The following is a 19,377-nucleotide window of genomic DNA, read 5'->3' as shown; positions in this document are numbered from 1 at the left end:
CAAAAAAAGAAAAAAGAATTACTGATATAAAATAATAATATAAAAATAATAATGGGGCATAATAAATAACTCTCTAGTATTTAATTTGAAAATCTAGATGAAATAGATAAATTCCTAGATACAAAGTTCAAAATTGGCTTATAGAATAGGAAACTTGAAAAGACCAAAGAAATATCAACAAAACTAAGGTGTCTCCAAAACTGCAGATCCAGTGATAAGCCCTACTTTCCTCTTTTCCCCTGGAAAGAGTTTCCCTCATCCCTGCATGGAAGCAATGATGCTATCAACCCAATGGAGAGCCCAGAACTCTAGTGAGGCATTCACAATGCCCCATCCTTCTGCACACTGTGATCAGTCCAAAGCGAGACAACCGTGCCTTAGACTCTTGGGGGGACTGATATGAACACTGAGAAAAGTCAGAATTTCTCTCCTTCTGATACCAACTAACCAGTTAGAACCAAAGAGCCTGGAGCTGCAGTGGCCACCTTTGTCCCCAATGCAGACAGAATAAAGTAGAAGAAGAAAGCAGAGCTAGGAAGGAATCAGAGAGAGAGAGGGAGAGAGAGAGAGAGGAGTGATCTGATTTGGAACTCCCTAGATTCAGCCATGCCTGAAGTCCTTTCCACCCTTGGACCTCTCATTCATGAGATCCAATAAATATTCCTTTTTGCTTTAAAGCAATTCAAATTTGATGTCTGTCACCTGTAATCCAAGGAAAACTGATGAAAAATAAAATGTGGGGAAGAGGGAAGGTGCTAGGTTTTGGAGTTGAATGGTCTTGGATTTGAATCTCAAGGGTGCTTCACTTAACTCCCATGCATCTCAGTTTCCTATCTAAAGAGGATGGATAACAAGGGTATCCACTTCACAGAGTCATTGGGAAGATTTTGTGAGATAATCCACAGGAAGCGCTTGGCTGATATTATTCCATGTCTGCCTCTCCCACCAGGCTAAGTCCCCTGGAAGGCAGGACCTTGGGCAAGTCATCCCCAGTTGGAGCTAAACACCTGTGTGTGTGTGTGTTTTTTTTTTTTTTTTCCACAAGTATATGCATCTTGGTGTCAATTAAGGGTACCTAAGACATCTCTGCCCACTGACACAGGGCACCTGCAGCGCTGCAACTCCAGCCACATTTTGATGTTTAAAATCAACTTCATAGAATTGAACACAGAGCAAAGTTAATTTGCAGCATCATGGTGTTTACTCAGCTGTCCTGACAAAGCCTCCCATTGGTTCATGGCTGTGGGGAAAGGACTACCGAATGGTGAAGGCCACCTGCCCCTCTAACCATTAACCATCCAGGAAGCTGGAAAACAGAATTTAACAGGCAGCATCCCCCACAGGCTTACTGTACACATGCTGGGTCCAGGACAGGAGGAAGGCTAATGGTGATGGTTAACCATTAACCATCCAGGAAGCTGGAAAACAGAATTTAACAGGCAGCATCCCCCACAGGCTTACTGTACACATGCTGGGTCCAGGACAGGAGGACCAAGCCAGCAGAAACAGCCTGAGTCCACTGCAGACTGTGAGTAACACCCAAGAACCCTCTGTCCCTCCCGCGGCCCTGTCTCTGCCATCCTACGACTGGCATCATGCTGCACAAGGCCTGTGCCCACGAAGGGATCCCAGACAGGTATGGCAGTGACCAGAGCAAAACAAAGATTTCACTGCCTGTCATGGGGCAAGGCCACAGAGAAGCACAGAGCAAAGCCATGACTGCAGCTCACTTCTTGTTTGGTTTGTTGAGATGTTTTGGTTTTTTAAACGGTACATTGAACATTAGGGCAGCCAGCAGTGTTATGAGGCAACGTTGTGGAGGATTTTCCAGATCCCAGAGTCTGTGAGTCATCCACTGGGGTTCTGCTGTCCCCTGGGCTCCTGCCATGCAGGGGACTGCCACAGAGGGCTGTAGCTAAGAGCCATTCTCATCCACTGCCATGACTGATGCTCCTAAGCCCAGCCAGATGGCCACAAGAGCCACAGGGTTCGAGCCTGAGAGCTACAGTGTATCTGGTCTAGCCAGCACGCCCACTGATGAAGGATGCCGGCCGGGGCTGGGGGCTGGGGAGTGCTCAGCTGGCTCAGGGCAGAGGCATTCTTCAGAGTCACGCAGACCTTTCTCCACCACAGCTCCTCCCTCAGTGACCTGGGTCAGAGATGATGCACAGAGAACAGAACTGTCTGCACCGTACCACATAAGGTTTCAATACAGAAGGTCAAGAACTGTGCCTGGCTCATAGGGCATTTGTGAAAACAGAACACAGTGAGTATTTACTAAGTGAGCATCTTCAGAGATGAGGAACAAAGAGGGCGTGCTTGACATGAAATGCCTGAATAAGATTGATACTCCGCATTTTTATATATGGCCGGGTACTCTTAAGAGGTGTTTTACTCATCATTTTGCTTTCTGTAGAGACAGGCAGAATGGCACGGCACAAGCTCTGAAGTCAGACATCCAGGCTTAGAATTCCCACTCAGGGGGAGTTACTCTATCTCCCTGGATCTCAGTTTTCTCATCTATAAAATGGGCCCCAGGATGACCCATTAAGTGAGGTCACATAAACCAAGCACTGATAACAGCCAGGTCTGGTATTCACGACAACATTGTGGGATGGGTGGAGTTTCACCCTCATCTTAAAGAATTAACACAGGAGAAGGTGAGGCATACAATTTCCACAGAGACAGCAGGAAAGGAATGGGGGCCCATCCTACCATTGGCGTCATGCTGCCTGTGCCCAAGAGGGTGATCTCAGACAGGCATGGCAGTGACCAGAGCTCAGCAAAGTTTTCACTGCCTGTCATGGGGCAAGGCCATAGAGAAGCACAGATGCAAGGCTTCCTGGAGGTGGTGACCGGGGACCTGAGTCTCAAAGCACAAGATGGAGTGAGCCAGGTGAGGCAGGGAGGCGAGGAACCTACAGACTGGAGCCACATGGGCAGGGCTGAGGCAGGTGCATCTTCCTTCCCTGCTCCCAGCCCAGAGCTGGGCTCAGCAAACGTGGGGAAAGCGAAATGACTTGCCCTGGGAAACTGCATAACTGTCTTGCAGTAAGTAACCTATCCTGCAGTGACGTGATCTGCCCTGACCTGCCCTACCCTACCCTGCCCCACAGTCGGATAAAAGGCTGGTGTGTGCTGGAAGGAACCCCGGACCCCCAGTGTTGCTGTGGCTGAGAACTCAAGGGGCCAGATTTGAGGCTGGAGGCAGAACTGCCACCAGGGTCTCGGTCACAAAGACCCCCGGGCTATGTTAGTGAGAATCAGCCTCTTTTTAAATCATTTATATTTAATTTTTTTCTTAAATTTTATTGTGAGAAAATATAATATCTAACATTTTAACTACAGGTGTACAGTTCAGTAGCATTAAAAGTACTTTCATATTGTTGTGCCACCATCACCACCATCTATGTCCAGAACTTGTTCATCATTCCAAACTGAAACTGTACCCACTCAGCAGGAATTCCGCAGTCTCCCCTTGCCCCAGCCCCTGGTAACCACAATTTTACTTCTGTCCCTACATACAGAATTATATATATTTCTACTCTAGGTATAGAATTATATTTGTCCTTTTGTGTCTGGCTTATTTCAAGTAACATAATGTCTTCCAGATTCATCCATGTTGTAGTAGATGTCAGAATTTCATTTCTTTTTGAAGTTGAATAGTATTCAATTGTATGTTTAGACCATACTTTGTTCATTCAACCATCGATGGACATTGGGGTTGTTTTCATCTTCTGCTATGGTGAATAATGCTGCTGTGACTTTGGTCTACAAATATCTTTTCAAGTTCCTGGACTATCTTCTTGGCAGTTCTTAGTTGTATATAGTCGAAGCAAAATTTCTGGGTCAAATGATGATTCTGTTTAATTTTTAAGGAACTGCCATATTGTTTTCTACATATTGTAAAACTTTATATTCTTACCAGCAATGCATAAGGATTCCAATTTTCCCGCATTCATGCCAACGCTTAAATTTTTTTTTGAAATGGAGTCTCGCTATGTTGCCTAGGCTGGTCTCAAACTCCTGGCCTCAAGCATTCCTCTCACCTCAACCTTCAGAGTAGCTGGGATTACAGGCACGCGCCACCAGGCCTGGTGTGCCAACTTACTGTTTTGCGTTTTGTTTGTCTGTTTATAGTAGCCATCCTAATGGATCTGAAGTGGTACCTCATCATGGTTTTGATGCTCCTAATGATTAGTGATGCTGAGCATCTTTTCACGTGCTTGTTGGCCATTTGTATGTTGTGTCTGAAGAAATGTCTACTCAAGTCCTTTGCCCATTTCTAACTGGGTTTATATGTTTTGTTGTTGTTGTTCTTGCGTTTTAGGAGTTCTTTATATATCCTGGATATCAGATATGTGATTTGCAAATGTTTTCCCATTCTGTGAGTTGCAGTTTTACTTTACTGATAGTATCCTTTGATGAACAAAGTTTTCAATTTTGGTGAAGTACAATTTGTCTATTTTTTCTTTTGTTGCTCATGGCTTTGGTGTGATATTCAAGAAATCATTGCCAAAGCCAATATCATGAAGTTTTTCCCCCATGTTTTTTTCTAGGATTTTTATAGTTTTAACTCATGTTTTGGTTATTGATCTATTTTGAGTTAATTTTTGTATATGGTGATAGGTAACGGTCCAATTTCATTCTTTTGCATGTAAATACCCAATTTTTCAGCACTGCTTGTTGGAAAGACTGTCTTTTCCTTATCCAATGATCTGGCACCTTTGTCAAAAATCATTTTACCATATATGCAAGGCTGATTTCTGGGTTCTGTATTCTATTCCATTGGCCTATACGTCCGTCTTTATGCCAGTACCACACTGTTTTGATTATTACAGTTTTACAGTAAATTTTGAAATCAGAAAGTGTAAGACTTGCAACTTTGTTCTTTTTCAGCATTGTTTGGCAATTCAGGGTCCCTTGAGATCTTATATAAATTTGAGGATGATTTTTTTCTATTTCTGCAAAATATGTAATTGGAATTTTGATAGGAGTTACATTGAATCTATAGACTTTTTGGATAGTATTACTATCTTAGCAATTTCTTCCAATACATAAATGCAGGATGTCTTTCCATTTATTTATGTCCTCTTTAATTGCTTTCAGCACTGTTTTGTACTTTTCCGTGTATAAGTCTCTTACCTCCCTGCTTAATCTCTATTTTATTCTTTTTCATACTATTGTAAATGGAATTGTTTTCTTAGTTTCCTTTTCAAATTGTTTTCTTTATTAGTGTTGGGAAATGCAACTGATTTTAGTGTTTTGATTTTGTATCTTGCAACTTTGCTAAATGTGTTTATTAGTTCTAACAGGAATTTTGTAGAATTTTTATGGTTTTTTACATATAAGACCATGTTATCTGTGAACACAGATAATTTTATTTCTTCCTTTCAAATTTGGATACCTTTTTATTTCCTTGCCCAATCGCTCTGGCTAGAACTTCCAGTGCTGTATTTGGTAAAAGTAGTAAGAGCAAGCATCCTTGTTTTGTTCCTGATCTTCAGGGAAATGCTTTCAGTCTTTCACTGTTGAGTGTAATAGGTTTTTTAAAATATATAGTCTTTATTATGTTGAGGTAGTTTTCTTCTATTCCTATTTGTAGGACTTTCTACTTAGTCCAGCTAAAATCATGGTCCTTGTCGCATGGTCATGAAGGATTAGGTTCACAGACACTTTAAAGGCTGAGAAAAATTGAATTTATTGGGTAAAAGGAAAACAACTCAGCAAAGTGAGAGAGGGTCCTGTGAGCAGACCTGAGTCTCACCAATTGAATGGATCAGGGGAGAAAGGCCAAGCTCCTCCCCCTCAAAGGGCACGAGCTTCCCACATCTCCACCCCATTCTCCCAGTGTGCAGGCAGATTGAATGTTCTCCAGGCACCTCTTTACACTCAACTGTCTCAATCTGTTGTGTGTTTTTATCATGAAAGGGTGTGTTGAATTATGTCAAATTCAACTTTTTTCTGTAGCAGTTGAGATGATCATGTGATTTTCTTTTCCTTTATTTTGTTAGTATGGTGTATTACACTGATCAATTTTTGTATGTTGAAACATATTTGCATTACAGAAATAAATCCAAATTGGGCATGGTGTATAATCCTATTATAGGCTCTTGAAATTAATTTAATCTATTATATTAGTGAGGGTTCTCCAGAGAACCATAATCTATATGTTGAAATATACATAAGAGGAGACATTATGGGAATTGGCTTATGTAATTACAGAAGCTGAGAAGTCCCACAACCTGCCATCAGCAAACTGGAGACCCAAGAAAGCCAGCCATGTAATTCGGTCTGAGTTTGAAGGCCTGACAACCACAGGAGCCAATGGTTCAGATCCATCCTAGGAAAAGGGGCCTAATAAGGCTGCTGGTTTAAGTCCCAGAGTTTAAAGGTCCAAGAACCAGGAGCCCCAGTGTTCAGGGGCAGGCAAACATGGATGTCCAACTCAGGGACAGAAGACAGAATTTGCCCTTCCCCTACCTTTTTGTTTCATCCAGCCTTTAATGGATTAAAAACGCCCACCCATATTGGTAAAGGTGACTGTCTTTACTCAGTCTGCTGATTTATATGCCAATTTCTTCCAGAAATACTGCCATAGCCCTCGTTTATGTAGGCATTAATTCCTTCCCTGAGGATAGGGCCCCCATGAATAGTTTTCCATATATGAATTTGTGGAGACACAAACATTCGCACTTTAGCAGCTGGTAAAATTTCATTTCTGGGTGTATCTGAGACAAAATAAATTGAGGAAAAATGGACACAATTGAAGGTTGAAATGATTCTACAGCAATTTGGAGACTTCAATACCTCATTCTCAATGATGGATAGGACAACCAGATATAAAATATGTAAGAAAATAGAGAACTTGAACAACTCAGTAAAAGCTAGATGTATCAGACACATACAGAACACTCTATAACAACAGAGCACACATTCTTCTCACATGCACATGGGACGTTCTCCAAGATAGACCCTATGTTAGGCCACAGATCAAGAGTCTATAGATTTAAAAAGACAGATTATCATACTAAGTATCTTCTCCAATCACAATGAGATGAAGTTCAAAATCAGTAACAGAAGGAAAACTGGAAATTTTACAAATTGTGGAAAAGACACACTCTTTATCAATCAGTGGATCAAAAAAGATACCACCAAGGGAATTAGAAAATAAAGACAAATGAAAATGGAAACACAACATACCAAAATGTATGGGATGAGTGAAAGCAGTGGGATGATAGAAATGTATAGCTGTAAACACATGAATAAACAAGATCTCAAATGAAAAATGGCACATATTCAAATTCAGGTGTTAACTTCAGGATATTAATGTAATCCCCATAATAACCAAAAGGGATGAGAACAGAATTATTGAAGTGTTACAGTACAAAAAAACATTTCAGTACAAAAATCAGTACAAAAACTAAATACAAAAAAAAGACAATAATATGGGAAATGAGAGACCAAAAATGTTATATCTTCTTGCTATACTGAAAACTTGATTAATATATCATTGCCTTCTTTGTCTTTTGTCTTTTGTCACCTTTTTTTATTCAAAATCTATTTTGTCTAATATTAATCTAACCACCCCTCCCCATGGTTGCTATTTGCATGGGGTAACTTTTCCATCCTTTCACTTTCCATCCATTTGTATCTTTGGATGTAAAATGAGTCTCTTGTAGACAGCACATACTTGGATCATATTGTAGAAGGCTAATGCATAAAAACAATTTTAGTCTTTGTTTATAATTTAGGGACTAGAAAAAGAACAAACTCAACTGAAAAACAGCAGAAGGAAGGAAATAATAAAGATTAGAGCAGAGACAAATAAAATCAAGAATTGAAAAACAATAAAGAAAATAAACTAAGCCAAAATGTAATATGTATATTCATAATACATTTAGTCCCTAATATATTTGATATAACCAGCTTCACTTCAATAGCATACAAAAGCTGTGCATCCTTATAGCTCTGTTCCCGCCTGCTTCCAGTTACTGATGTCACAAATTATCTCTATGCATCATGTGCCCCAAAATGTAGCTTATAATTACCCATGCATTTACCTTTACTAGAGGTCTTTTATTTCTTCATTCAGCTTAAAGTTACTCTCCAGTGTCCTTTCATTTCAATCTGAAATAAAATGCCTCTCATTTCTTGCAGGACAGGTATTGTGGAAAAAAGCTTTCTCAGCTTTTGTTTTTCTGGGAATGCTTTAATTTTTTTTGTTTTTCTTTCAGCACTTTAAACATATATGTTGGGTGGGTTTTAACCTTTCTGAGCACCTATTTCTGCCTGCCTAAAATCAGGTTAATAATACTTACTTTAGGAGTGTTTAGGTGATGGTTAGATGACCGAATACAGCCAGACCACCTAGATCAGTGTTGGGTACCTGGCAGGCACTGGAAAAATCATAACACATATCATTCATATCTTCAAATGAGGAAACTGAAGTCCAGTGCCCTCTGTGATGTGCTCCAGATCACACAGCCAGTGTGGAGAAAGGAACTGGGGCCTGAATGGGGGCTTTTGCCCGCCTCCTGTTGCACTATGCCCCATTGACTCAGAGGCTGCCACATGATCTAACAACCTTTTCTGATTTGGCAGGGCCTGGCTATACTGGACAATGCCACTCCTCCTGTATACCTGTCTTCTCTGGCTGTCCTCCAGTGGCCTCTGGACCATCCAGGCCATGGATCCTAACACTGTTTATATGAACACAAGTAGACATCACCGGGGTCTGGCTTCAGTCAACGCTGACTTTGCCTTCAGCCTGTATAAGCACCTAGTGGCCTTCAGTCCCAAGAAGAACATTTTCATCTCCCCTGTGAGCATCTCCATGGCATTAGCTATGCTGTCCCTGGGCACCTGTGGCCACACACGGGCCCAACTTCTTTGGGGCCTGGGGTTCAACCTCACTGAGAAGTCTGAGGCTGAGATCCACCAGGGTTTCCAGCACCTCCACCAACTTCTTGCAGAGTCAGACACCAGCTTAGAAATGACCTTGGGTAATGCCTTGTTTCTTGATGGCAGCCTGAAGTTGCTGGAGTCATTCTCAGCAGACATCAAGCACTACTATGAGTCAGAGGTCTTGACTTTGAATTTCCAGGACTGGGCTACAATAGCCAGCAGACAGATCAACGGCTATGTCAAGAGTAAGGCACAGGGGAAAATTAATGACTTGTTCTCAGGGCTGGATAGCCCAACCGTCCTCATCCTGATCAACTATATCTTCTTCAAAGGTATTCCCTCCCATCCCAGTCTGAAAGCCCATCTGCTCTGGCCAGGAATAATAACAGCCATTAAAATCCAGGGCACACTCTTGGGCAAAGTCTTTGATTCTATAAAGCACATACACATCTGGGAACTTCCATCTTCACCACAAACCTGTTGGGTAGGCGGAATTATATTATTTTACAAAAGATCAAAATGACACCCAGAAGGGTTGAGCAATGTGCCCACATTCTGGTAGGTTGGTTTGAGGCTCATACCTGTAACCACAAACAGTCTGGCTGCTTTATGCTCCACAAATGCTGACTGTCAAGCACTGGGCCAGGGGCTGGAAAAATGGTCTAGAACCAGACAGAACCCCACCCACCCCCTCAGGAACTCCCAGATGCCCCCAAAACTGTCCTGCACACACTGCCCCGACCAGGTCCTGCTTCAGTTTTTCAACCTTCCTGTTCACAAAAATCTGGAAGCTCTAGGGGAAAATGCATTTCCAGGCCTTTTCCAGCTTCTAGAAGCCACCTGGCTTGTGGGTCCCTCTTATTTTCAAAGCCAGTAATTGCATCATTCCCACCTCTGAATCCGTCATCACATCTCTCTCTGTGATTCTGGCTTTCCTGTCTTCCTCTTTGACTTACAAGAGCCCTCAGAGTTACAGTGGACAATGGCCCATCTGGATGATCCAGGATAACCTGCCCATCTCAAGGCCAGCCAATCACCAACTGTGATTCCCTCTACAACTTTAATTCCCCTTGGACATGTAAGCTAACATATTCACAAGTTCTGGGGATTAGAATGTGAACATTTTGGAAGGCTATTATTCTGCCTGCCACAAAGCCCAGGCCTCTTCTGCCTCATGAGCCCTCTTGCAACTTATCTGACTGCCTTCCCTCACTTCAAATCTTAGCTCAAAAGTCATCTCCTCTGTGAAGCCTCCCCAGATTCACCCAGGAACACCTTTGTCCTCATATGCATGCTTTACAGTTTTCCCATGCCTCGTTTTGGCAATCATCTTGCCATCACATGTTGTTTAGCACCCAAGTGGTTGAGTTTCAGTTAAGCAATCATATTTAAAGGAATGCAGGTAAAACAGTCAAAATAAGGAAACTATGCCAGTATCACTATTGAACATGTGTCTCTCAACATCATCGGATCAGCAGAGGTGTGATCCCCAGCCAGGACTCCTCATGCCCTTTCCCCTCCTCCCCAGCTCTCTCCCATGGCTTCCCATCAGACTGCGCCCACCTCCCCTCCCGTCCCACACCTTCTTACTGACTGGACTGACTTAGCCTCTCTGCAAGTCCTTCTTCTCCATGTGCCTCTGGGTCTTTCCTGCTGTCCAACACAAGGCTGGAACTCCCGGGAGAGGCTGCCCTCCTCGCAGGATGGGGAGGCTGAGAGGCTGACCAGACAAAGGCAGCCTTCTTTACACCTGACTATGGGAGGGCCAAGGAGGCTGGGAACATTTGTCCAAAACCTCTTCTGTGTGCTCCCACAAATTCCACAGACCATCTCCCCCACGAGACTGTGCCCTCCTGTGCAGGGCATCTCTGTCTCTTTGGGAGATCCAGTGCCTTTGCGAAGTGCTTGGTGCATGGAGGGAGTTCCGCGGTAGTTGCACAGAGGTTCAGGCAAAACAACCTGGGGAAAAGGCACAGTAAACCCAGGTGCAGGGAGGGCTCCCCTGGGCCTGAGAGAGGCCTGAGCACATGTGGGCATCTGGTGGAACAGGTGTTAGCCTGGCTTCATTCTGTACGAGGTTTCTGTGTCCTCAGGACCACAGAGGGGCTAAGTGGATAGGAGATCGCAGCTTTAAGTTGCAAAATCAGAGAAACTTTGAACACTTTAATGCAGAACCAGACATTGATGGGGGTAAAATGGCTCATTGTACACAAATTTTCTATAATACAGCAAAACAAATCCGCAAGTTTTTTGGTTAAAACCACTTGGAAAATACTCTGAAGTATTTCTAGCAAGCCAGGATAATAAATAGAAATCAAGAGTCGTGTAGCTATTATCACTAAATGTAGGACACGTAAAATGGCCCTGATGTGTCATTTATTTATTGGACTATCTCGGCAGTTCTTTTTAAAGAACATTAAAAATATTGTTCAAAGGTTTTCCAGAGGAGCCATCCTTGCTTGCTCCAATTTTCCCCCATAAATTCTTTCTCTACCACCAATTCTCCTAGGACGTTTTGAGAATAAATCCCTTAAAGTAGAGGCTGACCCCCATTTTGTATTTTGTTTTGTGTCAAACTGTATACATTATGCTTGCTTCTAGAAAAGAAATACTTCATAAAAAGCAAGCAGGAAAATGTTAAGGATTCATCCATTCATTCACTCATTCATTCATTGCTGACTCACATCCTCAGCCGACCTTGCCTGAGTGGTCAGACTTGTGAATTTGTTTTGCTGTATCATAGAAAGCCTAACAATGAAAAATAGTTTACCCACTTTTTTTTTTTCAGTTTTAAGTTATCCACAAAATACAACCTCTAGTTCTGAGGATTTTGGACTTCCTTTGGAGGATGATTTGAGAACCCTCAAGTGATCTCATTTGAGACAGATGGGGACGGTGAGTTTTCTACCATTGGTCAGTAACTGCAGACACCAAGGTTAGTGAGGTCATTCCCAATGGACCAGCAGAGCTCTGGGGTCTCTAGACTCCACAGCCATGGCTGATTTCCCTACGTCATCAGCCTCCCCCTGTTGTCTCCATCAGTAGCTATTACAAGAGGTTTGTGGTTGGCTCAGAACCAAGAATTTTGGCCAAGAAATCCACAGATCCCACAGGCAGTAGGATGGAGAAGATGCTACCTGCAGTGATGTTCTGGCCACCTTTAGGGAGCCTCGGCTGGGAAATAGTTGCCTCACAAGGGCTTGAGGACTTGTGGTCAATGGCAGCCAAGACACCCAGGACCTGCTAGACTCAGGGGCCTCAGTCATCAGTTTAAGACTAGGGAGCCTTCAAAGAGGCCCTGTGACACCCAGCCCAGGTAAGTTTCCTGCAGGTGGACTCGGTTGTCTGGAATAAGTTCAGAAGGACAGAAGAGGTCCCACAGGTGGCAGACAATCAGGCAGGCTTTAGCTCAGTCTGAGAAGCAATTTTCTTCCCGTCAGAGCTGACCAGGACTGCCAAGCCCCATCTGTGAAGGTAGTGAGTTCCCCATCTCAAGGCAACAAACAAGCTGGATGGTGGCACCCTGGAACATGGTAGAGGGGACCTGAGGGCCTGCTGGGAGTGGGAGTCTGTGATCCTAAAGGAGTCTTTTTACCCTGCCTCTGCATTTAGACAGTGTGGTCTAGAAGGAAGGACCACTCAAAGGGTCAGGAGCCTCGGCTGGGCCGGCCAGGCTGGCAGGGGTGGAGATGGCCCCCTCATTGCCCACCAGGGACTGTAAGTTTGAGGCCTGAGACCCAGCCCCACTTCCAGAGCCCTCAGAGCCGGAACTCGCTCTAGGCAGGGGGAGACAAGGTACAGTCTAGGTTAAGTGAATCTTACCATCAAATCCAAGGACGAGCACCCTCTTGGTCTCTCCCCACTTCCTTGTTTAGAAGCCAATCTCAGAAACAGAGCTCACCCTCAACCCACTCCAATAAGTGGAGGATAGAACAGGCTTTACATTTCTTATCTTACCGAAAAACCCTTGAGACTCAAGTGGGGACATTCCAGGCACGCAGAAGGCCACTGTGTCACTTGGATAGCAGGCCCGTGAGGTCACCTAAAACTGTGTTTTCCTCTCTGCCCCACAGACCTGTATCCTCCTCTTCCTAGGCACATGGAAACAGCCCTTTGACCTGGCAAGCACCAGGGAGGAGAACTTCTATGTGGACGAGACAACTGTGCTGAAGGTGCCCATGATGTTCCAGTCGGGCACCATCAGTTACCTTCATGATTCGGAGCTCCCCTGCCAGCTGGTGCAGCTGAACTACGCGGGCAATGGGACTGTCTTCTTCATCCTTCCGGAAAAGGGGAAGATGAACACAGTCATCACTGCGCTGAGCTGGGACACAATTGACAGGTGGTCTGCAGACCTGACCAGCAGGTAAGCCCTCCAGCCATCATGTTGATTTCTGCAATGCATGTGTCCCCAGAAAGTGGGGCAGGTGAAAAGGGGTGCATCTTTTCTTCCCTGGACTCACCCTCCAGGGCTCATTGTTTTCCTGTCTGCTGGACCCCCAAAGGCCATGAGGTTCTCTGATCTAGAGTTCACACTTATTTATTGATTTGTCCATCAACATTGAAATACTTCACAAAATGAGGTCCCCTTTCCCTGTGAGGTTCATACACAACATCTGTGTTGTCATATTTTGCAGCATTTTCTTAAAGTAAGTTCACTAACCACCCAGCTACCCACTTATCCATTTTGTTATCTTGCTTACCTGAAACCATGCCCTGCTGAAGATTCCTGGGAGACTCCATAGAAATATAGTGAAAATGACCTCTGTATTCATCATGGAGCCAATGCAAAACCTACCAATGGTTCTTAGGTTACTCAGGGCATCTAACTCTTCAGTCATTCAGTCAATCAGTAAACAACTAAAAAAGCAAGGCTAAAAGTAGGCAATAAGCAAGTAAGTAGAAAGAAAGCAAGGGCTGCATATCCTGAAGAGCCAGTAGTCAGGAGGAGAAGCTGCCAATGAATCCTCTCTATCTCTGACCTCGGGCCCAAGCAAGAGGTAGTGCAGGGTTGACACTCAGGCAAGGGCAGCTGAGGATGTAAGTCAGCAATGAATGAATGAGTGAATGAATGGATGGATGAATGGGTGAGTGAATGAATGGATGGATGAATGAGCTAGAGAACGAATGGATGAATAAGTGAGTGAGTGAGTACACAGAATGGTGAGTGAGTGAATGGATGGGTGAATGAGTGAATGGAGAATGAGTAAATGAATGGATGAATGAATAAGTAAATGAATGAGTGAGTGGATGGATGGATGGATGGATGAATCCCCTATAAGCACAAAGCTTTTCCCCCAAAGCACCCCTGAGCCGGAGAGCAATTGAAATTATTATCATGCGTGTGCCCAGCCCTGCTCCTCACCTTGGAGGAGGAAAGAGGTGTTCTTTAGAACATGGTCCTCACTCTCACAGAGATTCAAGTTCTGTCTGTGCAGGAGAGTCAGAAAATGTCAACCAGCATGGAACCTGGTGGAGAGGGGATGCTGAGGAGGGAGCGGGCATGGAGATCTGGAGTAGCTCAGGAAAGCAGTGGATCAGGCAGCATTTCATTCTCTCATTCATTCATTCAGTGCACATAAATGGAAGTGCCTGCTATGTACCATGCACTGGCTAAGCACACAGAACACAATGGTGAATAGGACAAAAGAGAGCCCTTAAAGACATGCACTCTAGAGCAGAAAACAGATTCTGGTGGAATTAACAGTGGTACAATGATGTGAGTTCTGAGAGAGACAGAGAGAGAAGTGTAACATGCCGCTGGCTGGGAGGTGGGAATGCCTGGCCCTGCCCGGGGAAGGGGGAAGGGCTGCAGAGCAGGTTGTCTTCCCTTGAAACTGCCTTGAGGCTGAGTGGAAGTTCAGCCAGTAGGAAGTGGCATTGAGACCTGGCATGAAGCGGGGCATGGCACCAACCAAGGCAGGGGACAATGCCCAGAGTGTCAATAATATAAGGGTCAGCAGTAATGAAGGGGACAAATTTGGCTTGGAGACAAATTTTCTACTGCAGAATTCTTAGACCACAAAATTTGACAAAGTTTTAGGGAAGTCATGTGGTCAGCTCTGTGCTTCTGAGTAATCCCTATAGCTATTTGGAGGACACAGTGCTTAAACCATCCATACATACTCTTGAGTGTGTGTGTATTTGTAGTATGCGTGGGTGTAAACCTGTGTCTGGGTGATGCTAAGGATCCATTTGCCATCTCTTCCTCCTTTCTACCCACCAAAGAAAACCTGTAATTTAGGTGTAATTCCACAAGGGGTGATAACGCACCATGATGCAAACACTGCATTCCAGATCAAACGCCACTGAAAATTATGGGAAGGACTATCTATCTTTCTTTACACCAAAAATAATCTCTTCATGAAAATACTTCAGTGTGAGCAACATTAATCAATAATACATAGTTTAAAGCCCTGTTGCCTCGCTCTCTGATAGCTGTCAACAACACAGCAGGCGGCAGGTAGCAAAACCAGTCCTGGCCTTTCAGTTCCGTTGCCTTCCAGTTCTGTGACTTTGAGGGGATTCCTCAGCCTCTCTTAGTGTTGGTTTCTCAACCTGGAAATTGAAGATGTTGATTCCGACTTCATAGGGTGTGTGTGTGTGTGTGTGTGTGTGTGTGTGTGTGTGTGTGTGAGAGAGAGAGAGAGAGAGAGAGAGAGAGAGACAGAGAGAGAGAGAGAAAGAAAGAGAGAGAGAGAGAGAGGAGACAAAAAAGTAAAGAACACAGACCAGTTGTTTGGGATAAGTTGGTCTCCATTCCCTCCTTTCTGTTACTATTTCTGCACCTGGAGAAGGTACACACCACTCACCTCTGGTTCTTCTTCCTTTAGAAAAGGATGGCTTCCACTTCATACAGGATGGTTGCTGCTCTCCAGGCCTCACCCAGGGCTGCTTTTGCTCAGTGAGGACAGGGTCTCGTGCCTTCCCTCTCACCTGCCCAGAGAGCCTGTGCGAGTTCCCTGACACCCGTCAGTTTCAGTGTTTCAGGCATCTGCTCTCCCACTGGGGAGAAGGCACAGGAAGAATTTAAAAATAACGCTAATGCCTTGACATGTTAAAAAGTGCACATGCTTGTGCTGCCCCTAGTGTGACCCCACTTACCTTTCTAGAAGCCCCACCTGCTTCACCCAGTAGAAACTGCCAGCTGAATCATCAGATTCTTGCAGAATCACAGAGCTTTAGCACCCACAGGCCCTGGGAGAGCCTGTGTTCAACCACCTTTGTGTGTGGGTGAGGACATTAGAAAAGAGAGGGGCTGGACTTGGCTAAGACCACACAGCGTTAGTGGCACGGCTGGAGCCAGGGACCACTGCTTCCAGCTGCGTGCTCCCTCCAGTCCTGTGCTTCTAGCAGGGGTTCTCCTGGGACCAAAAAGGCTTCTTTGTGGACCAATGTCTTAAACGCTCCATGGTCCAGTTGCATCCCAGGTGGAATCAGCTCAAAGGAATTGCAGAGAAGAAAAGAACGTACAATTCAGAGGCCCAGTGGGGAAGCTGCCTGTGTCATGGAGGCAGACACAAATCCTGCCTCCTGTTCTGTCACTTCTCCTACCCCAAAGAGCAAGTCAGGCTGGGAGGCAGGAGCTGGAGGGAGCACATGAGGAAATAAGATTCTGGCCAAGAGAAGAGGAGCTGCTCTCCCCTCTGCCAGGCCCAGCCGTGGAATGTCTAACTTTGTCTGCTTACCCCGAGCAGCCAGGTGGACCTGTACATTCCGAAGGTCACCATCTCTGAAGCCTATGACTTTGGAAGTATGCTGGAGGAAATGGGCATTGCAGACTTGTTCACCAACCACACAAATTTCTCACGCATCACCCAGGATGCCCAGCTGAAGTTATCAAAGGTAAATGTCTTGGGATCCCACCTTTTTTCCCTCCAAAATTTACAATATAAATATAATACTAGGAAGTGGCACTGAGCTCATTCATGAGTGAGCCACTAGGTCCCTGGCTGAGGACCCCAGATCAAGTCCAAGCCCCTCGTCTCACCTTGAGGTAAATGGAGGTTCAGCAAGAAAACACAACACCCCTGAGATCACATAGGAAGCTAGCGACAAAGGAGGGCCATAGCCCAGGCACCTACCCATCCCGCCAGACCACACAGAGGGGGCACTGTGGAACCGAGTGGTCATGGCAGAACTGTGACTGGCCCCTGAAAAAAGAAACAAGTGGTAAATGTCTAACTGGGATCACATTGAGCCTTCTACCCAATTACATCCATTCAATTACATAAATCCTTCGGCTCTATGTGTTGTTACTCATGCATTTGGAAAATTTTTACTGAACACCTACTATGTGCCCCAAACTGTGTAGCCTCTGGGTGTGCCCCCATTACTCAGATATGTGGCTCCTGACCTCAAGACACAAGGACTTTGCAGCCACCGTGGTACCTGGCATGCAATATATGCTCAGTAAAATGCATGCTGCATGAGTGGATTGAGTCAACAGAGCTGCCTCCTTAAAAGGCGGGTATTATTCCAATTTCTCAGAGGAGGAATCTCCTTTTCAGGGAGGGTATAGGGCTTGCCCACAGTCACAGAGCTAGTAAATTACAGTTTGATGTTTGATCTCAGGCCTTTTGACTCAAAACTGCATTATGTCGTATGTTCAAAACACACTGTCGGGGTTCCAACCCCAGCTCAGCTTCTTCCTAGCCATGGGTGCCCACTCACAGAACCACTAGAGCCTCAGTGTGCTTGCTGGAGAGAGTTGCTGGGAGTTCCACCCCTTAGGGTGTAGGGAGCTCACCAGTATCACCTGTTACTTAATTAGCCAGGTTATGAGCCACCGAAGTCTTTTGATACAAGCTAGGCAGACATTTTACCGATTTCAGAACTCCTAATTTTGATCACAACAAGGACATATCAACAGTCAAAGATTTACATTTTTAGATTCTGCTTCAGCTTTCCCAAACAGAATAGGCATAGGCACTTTGCATAACTGGAACCCTAGTATTAACCCAGCTGAGTGGAAACAGAGCAAGTTCTCCCTCCACTATCCCAGGACGGTAAGAAGCACCCAACATGGACAGTGAAGCCCAGTTCAACCCCTGAGACCTCTAATCTCCATGTGACAGGCCCAACCTACCTTTTTACAGAAGTGTAGGTACAGCCCAGGTTCTGGAGGTGGACAGACTTGGGCTGTGTCATTCTGGGGCTGCCACTTGGAGAAGGACCCAGCAAGTGACCTTCTCTGAGCCTAGCTTCGCCTTCCTAAAGCCAAGAACATTAGGAGTCCCAGCAATGAGACAGGAGAGTGAGAACACATAGCAAGTGCTCACCACCCATCTTCATTCTTTACCTACCAGGTGTTCCATAAGGCTGTGCTGCAACTCAGTGAGGAGGGTGTGAACACAACTGGCTCCACTGGGGTCACCCTAAACCCGATGTCCAAGCCTATCATCATGCGTTTCAACCAGCCCTTCCTCATCATGATCTTCGACCACTTCACCTGGAGCAGCCTTTTCCTGGGCAGAGTTGTGAACCCAGTGTAAGAGACCGCCCACCCAGAGCCACAGCACTATCTGACTTTGGGCACCAGGGACCCTACGGAAATGTTTTGGAGAGCAGAAAGTAAGTTTCCTCCAATCTCCTTGAAGTTCTCCTCCTTCCAACCAGACTTGTTGGATACAAGATACCTTTAGGCATCTTGTAATAAATATTATTGCAACTCTGATAAACAGTGTGGTTGAAGGGAAGGGCAGGGGGATTCTGGAGGTTACCGTGATAAAGTAGTGTTTACAAATCCCCAGGCCTGGCATCTTCATCCGTGTGGGCTGCCACAGACTGGGTGGCTTGTGAACAACAGAAATGTATTTCTCACAGTTCTGGAGGCTGGAAGGCTGAGATCAGAAGCCAGCCTGGTCAGGTTTTGGGGAAGGTCGTTTCCTGGTTCAGAGGTCGCATCTTCTGGCTGTGTCCTTGCATGGCAGAAAGAGCAGAGAAAGCTTTCTGGGGCCTCTTTTATAAAGGTCCTAATCCCACTCATGAGAGCTTTACACATGACCTAATCACATCCCAGAAGCCCCAACTCTAATACCATCACCTTCGGGGTTTGGTTTTAATGTATCAATTTGGGAAGACACAAACATTCAGGCCATAACATCTGGTACTGCCACAGGAGGATCAACTTTTCTGGCCAACAAACCCTCCCCCTTCCCTCATAAAATAAAAATTTCAGCTGGATTAAATCTAAAGTTTAAATGAGCAATGAATGAGTCACAATTTGGGCAGCCTCCTGAGCTGTGAGACTCCAGTGTAGCTACATGGTAGAAGAAGATTTATGGACAGTAAAAGGAAAGTGATGTACAGAAAACAGAAGTGAGGAACAGAAACAGATGGATTGGTTACAGGTTGGTGTTTGTCAGCCAAACTCAGTGACTGGCACAAGTGTAGGCTATGATCTGTTCTTCCTTCCACTTGTTATAGTTCATGATGTACAGAAAAACCTTTAAGCCGAATTTAAAATAT

At 44.8% G+C, this 19,377-nt stretch overlaps 1 protein-coding gene across 1 annotated transcript; it reads left to right on the top strand.

Annotated features, from left to right (window-relative positions):
• The first annotated feature begins 1,462 nt into the window (after positions 1 to 1,462).
• On the top strand, positions 1,463 to 18,583 carry SERPINA6 (serpin family A member 6). Its single transcript, XM_017547017.2, has 5 exons — positions 1,463 to 1,528; positions 8,605 to 9,239; positions 13,003 to 13,273; positions 16,605 to 16,752; positions 18,216 to 18,583. The coding sequence occupies exons 2-5, from the start codon at positions 8,624 to 8,626 to the stop codon at positions 18,399 to 18,401; spliced, it is 1,221 nt and encodes a 406-aa protein (XP_017402506.1). The 5' UTR covers positions 1,463 to 1,528; positions 8,605 to 8,623; the 3' UTR covers positions 18,402 to 18,583.
• Positions 18,584 to 19,377: the final 794 nt, after the last annotated feature.

This window comes from Cebus imitator, unplaced genomic scaffold, assembly GCF_001604975.1.
Source record: "Cebus imitator isolate Cc_AM_T3 unplaced genomic scaffold, Cebus_imitator-1.0 Scaffold193, whole genome shotgun sequence".
In the NCBI taxonomy this organism is placed as follows: domain Eukaryota; kingdom Metazoa; phylum Chordata; class Mammalia; order Primates; family Cebidae; genus Cebus; species Cebus imitator.
The sequence above is the reverse complement of the archived record's forward strand: the minus strand, read 5'-3'. Positions and strand labels throughout refer to the sequence as shown.